Below are 14,217 nucleotides of genomic sequence, written 5' to 3' on the forward strand. Positions count from 1 at the left end.
TAGCTTGGAACCCCTGTTGATAATGGATCTAGGCAATGATCATCAGTTGATGTTAAAACCTTATAGAAGGATCAGTGGAGGAACTTCTTTATAATGAGTTAATTGTCACAGTCTGAACAGCCTATTAGATATAATATCTCAGAGATTACATGCTTCCTGCTGTGATGCAAGGCTGATTATACCACCATGAGGTTATTTTTGCCAAAACAAATCAATAAAATTGAATCATGCTTCTTTAATTACCAGTTTAAAACAAAGCTGACAGAAGTGCAAAGTATCATGAAGACACATCAGGCAAATCTGGACTGTTAAACGTCCTGCAGACAAATAACCCAGCTTCTTAAAACATAAAGAGCATTAAAAAAGAGGATGGGGCAAGCTGAGAGACAGTTAAAGACTGAGAAAGACTTGAGGAGGCAACAAGCACATGCAATGTGTAGACCTTATTTGGACCTTGTTTTAAAGAAACCTACTATAAGAAACTTTTTTTTTAGATAACAGGAAAATGTAAATATGAACTCAGTATTATATGATATTGAGGAACTGTTAATATCTAAGTGTGATAATGGCCTTTTGATTACAGAAAAATAAAAATCCTGTTGCATTAGTGATGCTTAGTAAAGCATTTTTGGGTAAAATGGATAATTTTTTCTCAAATTTGTTGTAAAATATTCCAAGATTAGAGAAAGTGGTGGGGAGTTATGGAAGAAGAAAGATTGGCAAAATGTGGATAATTGTTGAAGCTGGTTAATGGGTATATGGTGGTTTATTTTATGCTTATCTTTTTTGAATATGTTTAAAATTTTCCATAATAAGTTTTTAAATATTATTTAATATTTAATATTAATTATAAATATAAATATAAATAAATATATAAATATAATTATAAATATAAATATAATTATAAATATAATTATAAAAAATCATAATATTTAAATATTATAATCCATGGAAATAAGAAAAAGGGGAAAATTGCATCTGGAAGCATGTTCTTCTCTGTTATCCTAATGAATAAATAAGGAGAAAATAAAGCATACAAGCTTGAGATTACTTACACAGTGAGCACTTATTTAATAAGAAAGCTCAAATTTTCTTTGTAAAGGAGTCATAGGATAGGCTTTTGACGTGTGATGTTCTTTTGGCTCAGTTTTCTGTTTTCCTTTTTTAAAGGAGACAAAAACACCCAGCCCGCATAAAGATTTCACTGTTGGTGTGGATTTCGTGATGTCACTAATTTTATTAAATTTGGGCACATAAAGGTATAATTGATAATTGTCCTACAGAAATAGGCTGTATTACTGTCACCGTCTTTTTGAAGATTCCCTTGTTAATATTTTCTGGTAGCACAACAAATCAGAAGCTCTGGGCTGCGGAACTTCAGAAGACCATCTCCAGAGACAACAAGTATGTGCTGCTGGCCTCTGAGCAGTTGGTGGGCGTCTGTCTGTTTGTTTTTATCAGACCACAGCACGCTCCCTTCATCAGGTGAGTAGACAGATGGCGCTCCGAAGGCTGCCTCCTAACACCAGATAACCAAAAGGCCTGGCGTATTTTTGGCTTCAGAGAAACACTGACGCATGGTTCTTGTTTCTGAGTGTTCTTTTTTTTTTTTTTTAATTGAAGTGTAGTTGATTTATATGGACTTCCCAGGTGGCTCAGTGGTAAAGAATCCACCTGCTAATGCAGGAGACACAGGAGACAGGGGTTCAGTCCCTGGGTCAGGAAGATCCTCTGGAGAAGGAAATGATAACCCACTCCAGTATTCTTTCTTGGGAAATTCCATGGACAGAGGAGCCTGGCGGGCTACAGTCCATGGGGTCGCAAAGAGTCGGACATGACTGTGCATGAACATGCATGATGGGTGATAGTTGATTTAAATAGTGTTAGTTTCAAGTATACAACAAAGTGATCAGTTATACACTTGTGTGTGTGTGTGTGTCTATCTTTTTAAGATTATTTTCCCTTATAGGTTATTACAAAAAAATAAGTATAGTTCTCTGTGCTATATAGTAGGTCTTTGTTGGTTATCCATTCTATATGCCCTCTCACTTGCGCCTTCCCTTTGGTAACCGTAAGTTTGTTTTCTGTGTCTGTGGGTCTGTTTCTGTCTTGTAAATAAGTTCGTCTGTATCGCTAAGTAGTATTCCATTGTATTTACGTACCACATCTTCTTTATTCATTCATCTGTCAGCAGACATCTAAGTTGTTTCCATGTCTTGATATTGTGAATGGTGCTGCAGTGAACATTGGGGTGCATGTGTTTTTTCAAATTATAGTTTTCTCCAGATATATCCCCAGGAGTGGAACCCCTGTATCATGTGGTAACTCTTGTTTAAATATGTTCTTGATTAAAGAATTGCTAGTAGTTTCTCTCCACTATTTCACAGGCTTCCCTACAAAATGCCCATGATGTATAGTGTTGTAATTATGTAATAGACATTCTTCATTTCTTACACACGCAGAACTGTTGAAATTTCTGATCTTGGATTTCAAATTCTTCCTTTTAAAGGGATGTTGCAGTTGATACTGTGAAAACTGGAATGGGAGGCGCAACTGGAAATAAGGGAGCAGTTGCAATACGAATGCTGTTCCACACCACAAGCCTCTGCTTTGTCTGCAGCCACTTCGCTGCGGGACAATCCCAAGTCAAAGAACGAAATGATGATTTTGTAGAAATAGCACGGAAGTTGAGTTTTCCAATGGTAAACTCTTGCTACTTGTTTTCGAAAAGGAAGCTTTGGAACATATTTCAGTTCACCCCATATTCTATATCAGTTTTTGAAAAGTTGGAATAACTCCTAGAAATGTCAGCAAATAGATAACTCCTTGTGTTATTACTGTGGGGTTAAATAAATCGAACCTGGCAGGGGTAAGGCAAAGAAAAAGTTGTAAAACATTTTGTGAATTGATTGTTTGGAATTCTGTTTCTCTTCTTCCAGGGAAGGCTGCTCTTCTCCCATGACTATGTGTTTTGGTGTGGCGATTTCAACTACCGAATCGATCTCCCTAATGAGGAAGTGAAAGAGCTTATCAGACAGCAAAACTGGGATTCTCTTATTGCAGGAGATCAGCTTATCAATCAGAAAAATGCTGGACAGGTATATACATACCTAAGATACTTGCATTGGGAAGAAGGGGATGTCTGATTATGAAAACATGCTTTCCCTAAAGTTTTTTTTTTTTTTTAACAATCTCTTGGAGTCTACACTTAATAAGTATGTGCTAAGTCACTTGAGTCACGTCCTTCTTGTTGTGACGCTATGGACTGTAGCCCACCAGGCTCCTCTGTCCATGGGATTCTCCAGGCAAGAATGCTCGAGTGGATTGTCATGCCCTTCTCCTGGGGATTTTCCAGACCCAGAGGTCAAACCTGGGTCTGTTATGTTTCCTGCATTGGCTGATGGGTTCTTCACACTAGCACTACTCAGGAAGCCTTTACTAAGTATATATATCTATAGTTTGCCTTCTGTTTTTAAAAAAAGGAAAAGGAAAGGAAAACTTATAATAATTTCCAGGAGGAAAAGTATATCATGTCTCTATAAAATTCACCTTCAAGTAGAAGAAGATACTTTTTTTCTTTCAGCAGTAGCAAATTTAAGATCTTACTCATCAAGGCTACTGCTGTTTGGCTCATAAGATCCTATGGTAATCTACTTTCATTTTTTGTTACTTATTTATGGCCATGCTGTGTGATATGTGGGATCTTAGTTTCTTGACCAGGGATCAAACCTGCACCTTGCCCTGCATTGGAAGCGTAGGCTCTTAACCACTGGACTACCAGAGAAGTCCTTGGAAGAATTTATTTTAAAAAAATTTTTAGGAAGAGGTGATTGAGGCCACTTGATAGAGTACCTTTCTGATCATCAGACTTTAATTCTGATGGATACCATGTAACCTTCTTAGGCCCCAGTTCCTCCTGAGAATAAGACATCACACAATGTGATTTCCAAAATCCCATACAGTTCTAAACGTTTGATACTGCTCAAAAGTCTGGTGGAAGCTCATCGTTCGAGTTTTTGTACTTTGTTTACTCAGACATCAAGTGAGTGAGATGATAAAGCCCGCGTCCTAGGTCATTTTGCCTTAAGCTCTGTTCCATTCAGTTAGAAGTGTTCCTCAGAGGCACATAGATTTCACGAGTCTCTAGCACATAATAGACGTTTAGTGCATGACTGCCTGAATGAAAACAGAATGTTTTTGCCTTTTTGAAATAACTTCCTTTATGTATGTTTATTTTAGATTTTTAGAGGATTTTTAGAAGGAAAAGTGACCTTTGCTCCAACATATAAATACGACTTGTTTTCTGATGACTACGACACTAGTGAAAAGTGCCGCACCCCTGCATGGACAGACCGTGTCCTCTGGAGAAGACGGAAGTGGCCTTTTGATAGATCAGGTGGACATCTTCATTTAAATAAGTCAGTGCAAATTTTACAAGGAAGAGGGGAATGATATAAATGCCAAATAAGGCCAAGAGGACTACGTTTTTTTTTTCTCAGCATAGGTTATCTAGAATAAAATAAATATAATTCAAATATAAAACTTTAAAAAATTCTCAGACCTGCTTATAATAAACACTTTGATTTTTCAATCTGTTTTCTTTCAGTGAAATAGTGTCATATAAAGAAAAGCAAGGAAAAACATTTTTATGCAATTAACAACTGAATACTAAGTAAGATTTCTAACTGGAATAACTCAAGTGGTTTTGCAAATATTTTGAACTGCTACTTGTCTGTTCAGTTATTTGTAAAACTCTGGTCATGAAGTCTCAGAAGTAAAGGCTCATTGTAGTTTTAACTAAGTAAAGCATAATATGATGACCTCACCAAAAAACCCTGACTTAACAGAGTCTAGACTTCATGCCCATCAGCAAGTGTGTCTGATGTCCCAGCCTCAGGCAACTGAAGCTAGTGAAATGAAGGAGCTCCTGTGGTCTGTCATGCTCAGGTGACTTCGCCTGTGTTCTGTTTTATTCTGACTGCAGCTGAAGATTTAGATCTCCTAAATGCTAGTTTTCAAGATGAAAGCAAAATCCTCTACACATGGACTCCTGGCACTTTGCTGCACTACGGAAGGGCTGAGCTGAAGACTTCTGACCATAGGTTTAAGCAATCTCTGTATTTCTAATCATGCTTGAAATTTATTTGAAATACGTCATTTCTGTAATGTTCCTAACATGTCTCCATTCCTTCATGCTGAAGGCCTGTTGTTGCCCTGATCGATATTGATATATTTGAAGTTGAAGCTGAAGAGAGGCAAAACATTTATAAAGAAGTAATCGCAGTTCAGGGTCCACCAGATGGTACGGTGTTGGTCTCAATCAAAAGCTCTTTACCAGAAAATAATTTTTTCAACGATGCTTTGATTGATGAGCTTTTACAGCAGTTTACAAATTTCGGTGAAGTTATACTCATAAGGTGAGTAATGTAAAAAAAAAAAAAAGCAACTCATGATTCACAAATAATATCTTCTGTATTAAAAGTTACCTTTCTTAGTATTTGACTAGTATGTGAGTATTTGTGGAAATTCCCTGGTAGCTCAGTCAGTAAAGAATCTGCTTGCAGCACCAGAGACCTGGCTTCAGTCCCTGGGTTGGGAAGATCCCCTGGACAAGGAAATGGCAACCCTCTCCAGTATTCTTGCCTGGAAAATCCCATGGACAGAGGAGCCTGACGGGCTAAGTCCATGGGATTGCAATAGTCAGACACGATTTAGCAAGTAAACCACCGTGAATATTTGTATCTTCAAACTAAAAGAAAATCATGCTATAGAAATATTATTCAAAAAACCCATGGGTTTTGAAACTGGACTCTCTGCTTAGAAAATTTAAAGTTGAGTAGTGAAACTTCACGTGAACATCTGATGACAAAAATACGTGCACATTTAGATATGTTCTCTCCAGATTTCTGTACACTATAACATGGAAGCCCTGTGGAAAAGTGAACGTGTGATATTAGTATTTTAGTTTTTTGAGGAGTGATAGAAGTAAAGCAGAATGACTTTTCTGCCCTCCGTTTAAGACATTAGATGTTCTCAGTAATTTTAAGTGATTTGATTTCCGTCTGATGGAGGAGCGGCGCTGCCCGGCACACAGTTAGGAGTCATCCTTCCCTGCCTTGGTTTCCGGCACTGACTTAACCATCTGCCTTTTGCAGAACCAGATGCCTCTTGCGTTGTTGAAATAAATGTTCTCTTCCCAGTGTACAGCAGTTTTGACAAACTGAATAACATGTGTTTGAATTTCATAGGGAAGAGGTACTATTAAATTCCTTTCTGTGCTGTTTCATGTGTTTATTGAGGGATGTTTCATAGCTGTTTAGTGGGCAAGTCTCTATACTGGGTGCTCTGGCAGACAGGGGAGGAATTGAAGATTCAGTTCCTATTCGGAATCTAAGAAAGATAAGCGTGTGTGTAATGGCTTCCTTAGGTGTTTACCAGAACAGCCCACAGAATGAAGATGGCTTGGTTTCTTGCAGGGTGAGAAGCTTGCCTGAGAAGCCTCCTCTCCTTTCTGAGAGTAAATGGGCAAATAGAGAAGAAATTATATTTAGACTTACCTCAAATTGTTTGACAAAGATCTACCCTACAGGTTTAAAATGAAACAAAAGATCTCTAGAGATTTAAGACTCCAGCAAGTACATGGTGAAATTTCCCGATGACAGTAAGCGTTGCCAAGTACAGAAACACCGAGCCACTGGGAGCATCATGTGGACTGTGTGAGTGGGCAGCACAGGGCAGTTAAGTGTTCTTGCGAGCAAGTGTGAACTCTTGCTCAGAGTTTACAATACTTTTTCCAATGATAACAAGCATTTTGGGGAAAGCTTTTGGTTGCAATTTAACACTGTCAGGGGAGTGGGTAATTTTCCTTGGTTCTATTTCGACACAACAAAAATTTGAGGCGACGGATATTAAAGCCCTTGGCGCATCACAGCTCTCGGATAGTGTTACAGCTCCCTTGGTTTTATTTAGAAAATAAAGGAAGATACATCCTTGAGGCATGAGGGCATGCCAACGCAAAAGACAGGACGAGAAAAGAGAAAGCGAGCGCTCTCTCTGGGTGAGAGAGAACCCATAGTGTACATAAGGAAGGAACGACTGACGCAGGGATAGGACCTTCCTGCCTTTTTTCTAGTCTCTAAAGAGCTTGGTGTTATTAGGTAGTTAAGAATAGGAAAAAGGAGTCCAGAATGATGGTGATTAAAAGACAAGGGAAAAGCTCTTGAAAATAGGACAGAAGAAGGTCTGAGGACCGGAGTGAGGACCTCAGGTAGAACAAACAGCACTCCTGGCTAGCCCCGTTTATGTAGGGCAGGCCCAGAGGGAGAAAAAAACATATAAAAAGAGGAGCCAAAGGGCTGGGGGTCTCTCCCACGCGTGCACGCTCATTGTCTCTCTCTGTCTCCCGTGCTTGCTCACTCTCTTTTCTCATCCCGTCTTTTGGGTCGGCATGCCCTCATGCCTCGAGGTTGTATCTTCCTTTATTTTCTAAATAAAACTGTGGGAGCTGTAACACTGTCTGAGATCTGTGATGTGCCAAGGGCTTTAACGTCCATCACCTCAAATTTTTGTTGTGTCGAGACAGAACCGAGGAAAATTACCCACTCCCCTGACAGTATTAAATTGCAACCAAAAGCTTTCCCCAAAATGCTTGTTATTATTGGAAAAAGTATTGGTAACAGAACAAGTACTGGTAACAAAACAAGGGTAATGTTATGCTGACGTTATAAAACCATATGGTACCTCCTAACCTAGAATATTCTGATTGTTCCTCCTTAAGACCACCAAGGTAGAACAGACAGGGGAGACACTGAAAGTAAAGAAGGACAGGAATACTGTCCCCTGTCACCTGTAGGCTAAACTGATCATCACCTTCAGCTCTAGAATAAGCCAACTGTTAGGGAATGACTGAAGTCATCATATGTAAATTATATGTAAATAAGAGATTTCCTGGAAATGTAGATGGGGCAGGCTACTTATATTAATTGGGGGGAAAGTCTAGAATGCTTCTATCCTATTGAGTAAAAATAGGAAAAAAGTACAACACAAATTTGGAGTTCCGCAGGCCCATTCCTTCTGACAGACAGTTTTAGTAACACTGTATTGGGTTGACAAAAAACATCGTTTGGGTTTCTCCATACCTTCCAAGGGGGGGAACCTGAAGTTTTTGGCCAACCCAGTATCTAAAGGAATTTGAATGCTTTTAGGGAAAGAGAGCCCTCTCCAGGTCACCGCTGGCCCTGCCGCTCTCAGGCTTGTATTTTTGCTTCCTAGCCTCTGTAAGTCCTTGCTGATCAGTAATCATTGGACGAGTCTTTGGGCTGGTTATATCTGAGGTATTCATTACGTTTTTTTATTGTTTGTTTTTCTCTTCCTTAAAGATTTGTGGAAGATAAAATGTGGGTTACGTTTTTAGAGGGAAGCTCTGCCTTGAATGTTCTGAACCTGAATGGGAAAGAGGTAAAGTAGCATTTGTTGAATCTAAACCATTCAGTGATTTAGTGTCTGAGGACTATATTTTTAAGATACATGCAGCAAATTATCTAAACGTGTTTCGAATATCTAGTTGCATGATGCCTCGGATTACCTAACATCCAACATCCTAATTATTTTTTAACTTTGACAATCTGAAAAACTAGAAGTAGTATGTCACGTCTGTGTTAAGATTTCAATGGAGAGTTTTTCAATTAACTGGTCATTTCATACTTCTCTGGCAAGCTGTTTATGACCTCAGCCTGTGTTCCCCCCGGGGTATTCATCTTTTGAAGCTTCCCTGATGTTAATTCCTTTTCATAATGTGCTGTACATGTTCTTCCCAGTTCGTCTTGTGACTTTGTTGTTTTCACCGTATAGAAATTACTGATTTTTAAATTTAATTCTGCCTTTAATATCTTAAGCTTTTCCTCCTCCCATGATGTCATTAATATTTAAGAGCAGCTCTCAATTTGGCATCCCTTGTCAGCTCTTACTCCTTTTTTGAATATTTCTTTTGTCTTTCCCCTGGTCATTTTCCTTGTTTAGTTTTTTTCCTCCCTTCTTTTTCAGCTCTGTCCCTCACCCTCAAGTCTGTGTTACACTTTTAGAAAGTGCCCACCCTTAGGTCCCTTAAAAGATTTTCAAAATTCTGAAAAAATAATGTTTCTGGAGAACATTTTGAAAGTCAGACGTGTCCAAACCTCTCCTCTGTCTTTGTTATTACAGTTGTTTCAGCCCAGATCTTCTAGATACAAGTAGATCGATAGGAACTCTTCCATTTCAGGGGAGAATCTGGAAAAAGTACAGTGTAAGCAGAGCAAACCTAAAGGATAACCTGCTTGAGCATTTTTTTTTCCAGCATCTAAATTTCTTCCTTTTCATTCAGTTCTGATCTCTGCCAAGTGAATATTCTTGATGAAGTACATCTTAAGTGGCCATTGTAGTGATTGAGGCTTAAGAAGACTTGTTAGTATTCTTTGGTGAATGCATAACAAAGGTTGTTGACTTAAAAAAATAAATGGTCCATGAAGCCTATTGACTTAAAAAAATAAATGGTCCAGAATCCTAGTTCTGACTTCAAACCTCAGCATGGACGCTAAATTCCTATTAAACACGACTGTACTGTTCAGGCCGGCAGCTGTCAGCCTTTCAGACTGTGCCATGAAAGAATTCTGATGTCAGTAGCATTTAAGGAAAGTATTTTTAATATGACAGGACAATGTAACTTGATTATAATACATTGATTATTTTAGACTGTACTTTTGTCTAAAAGCTCCTCAACTTTTTAGGAACAGCAGTGTGCCAGTTTCACAGATACCAGTCTTTGTGTTTTCACAATGGTTAATTTTTGTTGATTTAAAATGATCTTAGATTCTCTTAAGTATGCTTGTGACATTTGAAATGCTGAAAAGGCTAAATGAACAGGAAAGTATTTTAAGAATTTTATACTGTCCTTTCTTTGATTGTCTCATGTGGATTAATTAATTAATTAAACAATTAATCTGTGGATCAAAATTAAAGGAAGTATAAATTTATGTAGCAGAGTTGTCAGTGAATTTAGATCTGGCCCGGGAAAGATATTTACTGCAGCAAAGAAAACTTAAATTTGTTTGCATCCTAGAAAAGAAGACCTGAGATTAGCAGCAGTAGGCTGTTTTGTTTTGGCCACACTGTGTGGCCAAATCTCAGTTCTGAGGTCGAGGATTAAACCTGGACCATGGCAGTGATGGCATCACCAGCTCAAGGGTCATGAGTTTGAGCAAACTCCGAGAGACAGTGAAGGACAGAGGAGCCTGGCATGCTGCAGTCTATAGGGTCGCAAAGAGATGCATATGACTTAGCAACTGAACAACAGCAATGACAGTGAAAGCCTGGAGTCCTAACCACTAGGCCACCAGGAAACTCCCTAACAGGTTTTTAAAGGGAGGACTGGGGACATTTGAAACTAGGTGACAATACAATATATGTGAAATGATTGTGTTGAATGAATCTGAGTTAAGCCTATACTATTGTTATAACTTAAACAGACACTTTATTCCAAGATACTTAATTTTCATGCAAATGAATTTTTAATTTTGTATCTCTTTTACTCAACCAGTTACTGGGTAGGACAATAACAATTACTTTAAAAAGTCCAGACTGGATCAAAACTTTGGAAGAAGAAATGAGCTTAGAGAAAATCAACGTCCCCTTGCCATCATCAACCAGCTCCACCCTCCTAGGTGAAGACGCGGAGGTCACGGCCGACTTCGATATGGAAGGTCTGCTCATGGAGCACATTGACTTCTATCCTTCTAGACAGGTTTCCTTCCCATCAGCAAAGTCTCAGTCTCCAAATCTGTCCTTCTGTTTCTTCTTGTAACACTCAGAGAAGTATTAATCAGATTTGGTTTACATTGTATTGTGTGTTTTTTGCTTGTTACACAGACTTCAGATGTGTGTGCCCTTCTGCTATACAAAGGTCAAGACCTTTACAATAGTTAGTTTATGTCCTTGTGTGATAAAAGCACGAAGTGGTATTTTTGGTGTGTGGTTTGGTTCCACTGATTGTAGTTAAAGTAGAAGAGTAGGAGTTCTGTGCAGAAATGAGTTCAAAATATTTACAACCAAAGAGGATATATTTCAAAGTCATTTTAAAAATTCTTAAAGTGGCTGGGAACACATTTGAAACTGAACCCACTCATGTAGATGTAATCATCTCAAGTTTAAGAGTGGGCCAGGTTATCTTAATATAATAATTTCCTTAAATGTGATTAAGAAATGTATTTGCTTTTTAATGCTGTATCTGCTATATTATTTTAACATATTTTCCACTAAAATGCATACCTTAGTTTATAAAAGGGTAATATATCATATTGTGATATCCTGTACCTCTAGGTAACACATTTAAGAGTTGAACACCTTAGAAGATCAGCTTGTTTTCATATTTCTCTGTTAATTTGTTTGCTTGGTCCACACGTTTATGCACTTACCTTTTATGTGCCAGTTACATGCTGAGTGCTGGAAATTCAACAGATGGCATCCTTGCCGTCCCTGAAGTCACAGCTCAGTGGGTGTTACCTACAAGTAGGCAGACGGTGACATCAACACACTTGTGAACGGTGCTGCTGTAGTTCTTGGGCCTAACTTAGAGTTGGACAGTTAGGAGAATGTACCCAGAGAAATTGAAACTGAAAATCTGAAGACTGAGTGAGAATCAGATTAAAGAGGATAGAGAGACATAACCAGGAAGAAGGAATGTGCAGAGACCTAAGGGGACAAAAGGATCTAAGTAGATGATGCAGATGTGCTTGTGCAAGAGGAAGGGAAGAAAGAACAAGAAGAGGAGTGGGTGTGGATGGAAGGTGAATTTCTTTTCTGTTTTGTTTGAAGTGTTTGTTTATTTGGCTGCACTGGGTCTTAGTTGCAGCATGCAGGATCTTTAGCATGCAGACCCTTAGTTGTGACATGTGGGATCTGGTTCCCTGACCAGGAATCGAACCTGGGCCCGCTGCATTGGGAGCACGGAGTCTTAGCCACTGGACCAGCAGGGAATCCTCAGTTTGGTTTTGAATGTGTTGAAGTTGTGGCATCTGTGGGGTGCATTGGGTCCAGAAGTAAGCTGTGGGCATGTGGGCCTGGCACTCAGCAGAGAGCCCGGAGCTTTGATGATAGGTAAGGCCCTGCATTTGGATTGCTTGGCCAGAAACCTGATAGAGATGGGAGAGGACTTCCTGGGATGGAACTGAAATGCAGACTTTGAAGGACAGGCAGAAGGCCGCCCATAAAAGGAAAAGCAGAAGAAACGACTAGAAATGTCAGAGAGCCAGGAGAATATAGTGCTTAAAGACCAAGTGAAGAAAAGATGATAAGGAAAAATGATCTATAGTGTCCTCTGTCGCAGGGCGAGAAGAAGTGAGCGCCACAGCTTGCCCTTTGGGCTTGGAACCAGGGGAGGAAGCTGTTGGTGACATTCAGGAGAGTGATTTCAGTGGAGTGAAGAAGCCAGATGGTGGTAAATCGGGGTGTAGATGGAAGATGAGGAAGCGCAGAAAGTGTCTGTAGACAACTCTCGACAGAAGTGTGCCTGAGGCGGGAGAAAGAGAGATGAAGGCAGTTGCTCCCTGAAGTGTTGTTTTGAAGTGGAGACACTTGAGGAGCTTAATCCTGATGGAAAGGGCTGATGCTGCTGGGGAGGGGCAGGGCAACCTGCACTGGGCAGAACCCCACCCTTTCCACCCATAGATATGGTTAGGCTACAGCTGGGGGGCAGGTTGTTGAAGAAAGGGGTTCCCACCTTAGAACTTCCTTTTCTCTGCGAAGTTTAAGGAGGCGGGCAGCACACGGTTTCAGGAAGGTTGAGAAGGTTCAAGACAAAGCTCCTGAGAAGCAGTCAGATGGGGAGCCAGCCAGGAAACTGTGGGTTGGCCAGGAGGCCATGGGAGCCCAGATGAGGCTGAAACCACAAGTTAACATGTGCAGTCTTCAAGACCACACGGTTATCTGTCTGCAGCACCCAGCCGCCCGTCTGCGGTTATGGAGACATTAGACTGCAGAATTGACGCAGGGGCAACGGAAGAATAGTGCAGGAGGGGACCAGCTGCGGCAAGGAGCCAGAGGATGTGAAGACAGCTGCAGGGACAGGTGCAAAATCCAGTAGGGGCCCAAAGAAGAGGGATCGAAGGTTTGGGTCCTGGTGAAGTCAGAAGAGGGGAAAGAGTAGCCAAGGGCAAGACTGAGCCTGGAAGGCGGTCAGAGGGAAGTGTTTGAGTTTATTGTTTCAGAGGCACTGCGGTTCCAAGGGGCATGAGTGTGGAGTAGAGGAGCGCATCAGCAGGGAAAAGTGTCAGGTTGTTGGTGTGTTATCCACAGTGGCTTCAGTGTCACCCAGAAAGATGGCGGGGCCCAGCTTACTGTCTTGCTCTCTCCTTGGTCCTCGATGAATGGGTTCAAGTGACCAAAAGGGTGAAGGTGGGAGGTTATGGCGGCAAACATGGGTTGAGGGCGTTACATAAATTCTGGAAGGCACAGCTTCCAGAAATAGAGGCCTTTTTGTTCAGGGTTGGAAGATTAAAGTTTTGGAATTGGAATCAGGTGGCATGGGGCTCCCTGACGCCACTTCCCAACCCTGTGGAAAACGGAGGTGAGGAGACCTCGGGGAGAACCAACTCCTGCCTGTTTAATTAAAGCACAGAGGATTACGTGTCAGGTAGGGGCGCCCAGGGCACCAAGTAGTGAGGAGACTTCCAGGGGGAAGGGTGTGTGACTGTGTGTGCCGTGAGGGGCAGGTCCATAGACCTAGCAGGCAGGTTTGGAGGGAGGGCAGTGAGCATCCGACTCAGCCAGCACTGAGAGCGCTGCTCAGGGCGCATTGACAGCTGTGGAGTCAGCCCAGCCCCAGATGTTAGCCGCCACTGGGCCTCCTGTTGCTCTGAGACAAGAGACTTTTTTTTTTAAATTATTATTATTAAACGTGTTTATTTTTAATTGAAAGATAATTGCTTGATAGTATTGTGCTGGTTTCTGCCAATATCGGCATTAATCAGCCATACATATTACTGTATCCCCTATGACTGTCTTTTTTTAAGTAATTTAATTAATTAATGGCTGTGGGCTGTGCTGGGTCTTGGTTGCTGCAGACAGGCTTTCTCTAGCTGTGGTGAACAGGGGCTACTCTCTCTGTGGTGCACAGGCTTCAGTATTTGTGGCATGTGGGATCTTCCCAGACCAGGGATTGAACCCATGTCCATCTGCATTGGCAGACAG

The 14,217-nt window shown here is 40.6% G+C and overlaps 1 protein-coding gene across 15 annotated transcripts in view; it reads left to right on the forward strand.

Annotated features, from left to right (window-relative positions):
• Positions 1–14,217, forward strand: part of SYNJ1 (synaptojanin 1) — a 91,078-nt gene that overhangs the window by 57,496 nt on the left and 19,365 nt on the right. For all 15 annotated transcript variants that reach the window (XM_061415757.1, XM_061416189.1, XM_061416103.1 and 12 more), the window contains 8 exons: positions 1,345–1,485; positions 2,510–2,702; positions 2,940–3,098; positions 4,240–4,396; positions 4,985–5,102; positions 5,202–5,417; positions 8,379–8,457; positions 10,571–10,733. In XM_061415757.1, the coding sequence (XP_061271741.1) occupies positions 1,345–1,485; positions 2,510–2,702; positions 2,940–3,098; positions 4,240–4,396; positions 4,985–5,102; positions 5,202–5,417; positions 8,379–8,457; positions 10,571–10,733 (1,226 nt within the window). The remainder of the gene's footprint in view (positions 1–1,344; positions 1,486–2,509; positions 2,703–2,939; positions 3,099–4,239; positions 4,397–4,984; positions 5,103–5,201; positions 5,418–8,378; positions 8,458–10,570; positions 10,734–14,217) is intronic.

Source organism: Bos javanicus, chromosome 1 (assembly GCF_032452875.1).
Source record: "Bos javanicus breed banteng chromosome 1, ARS-OSU_banteng_1.0, whole genome shotgun sequence".
Lineage (NCBI taxonomy): Eukaryota > Metazoa > Chordata > Mammalia > Artiodactyla > Bovidae > Bos > Bos javanicus.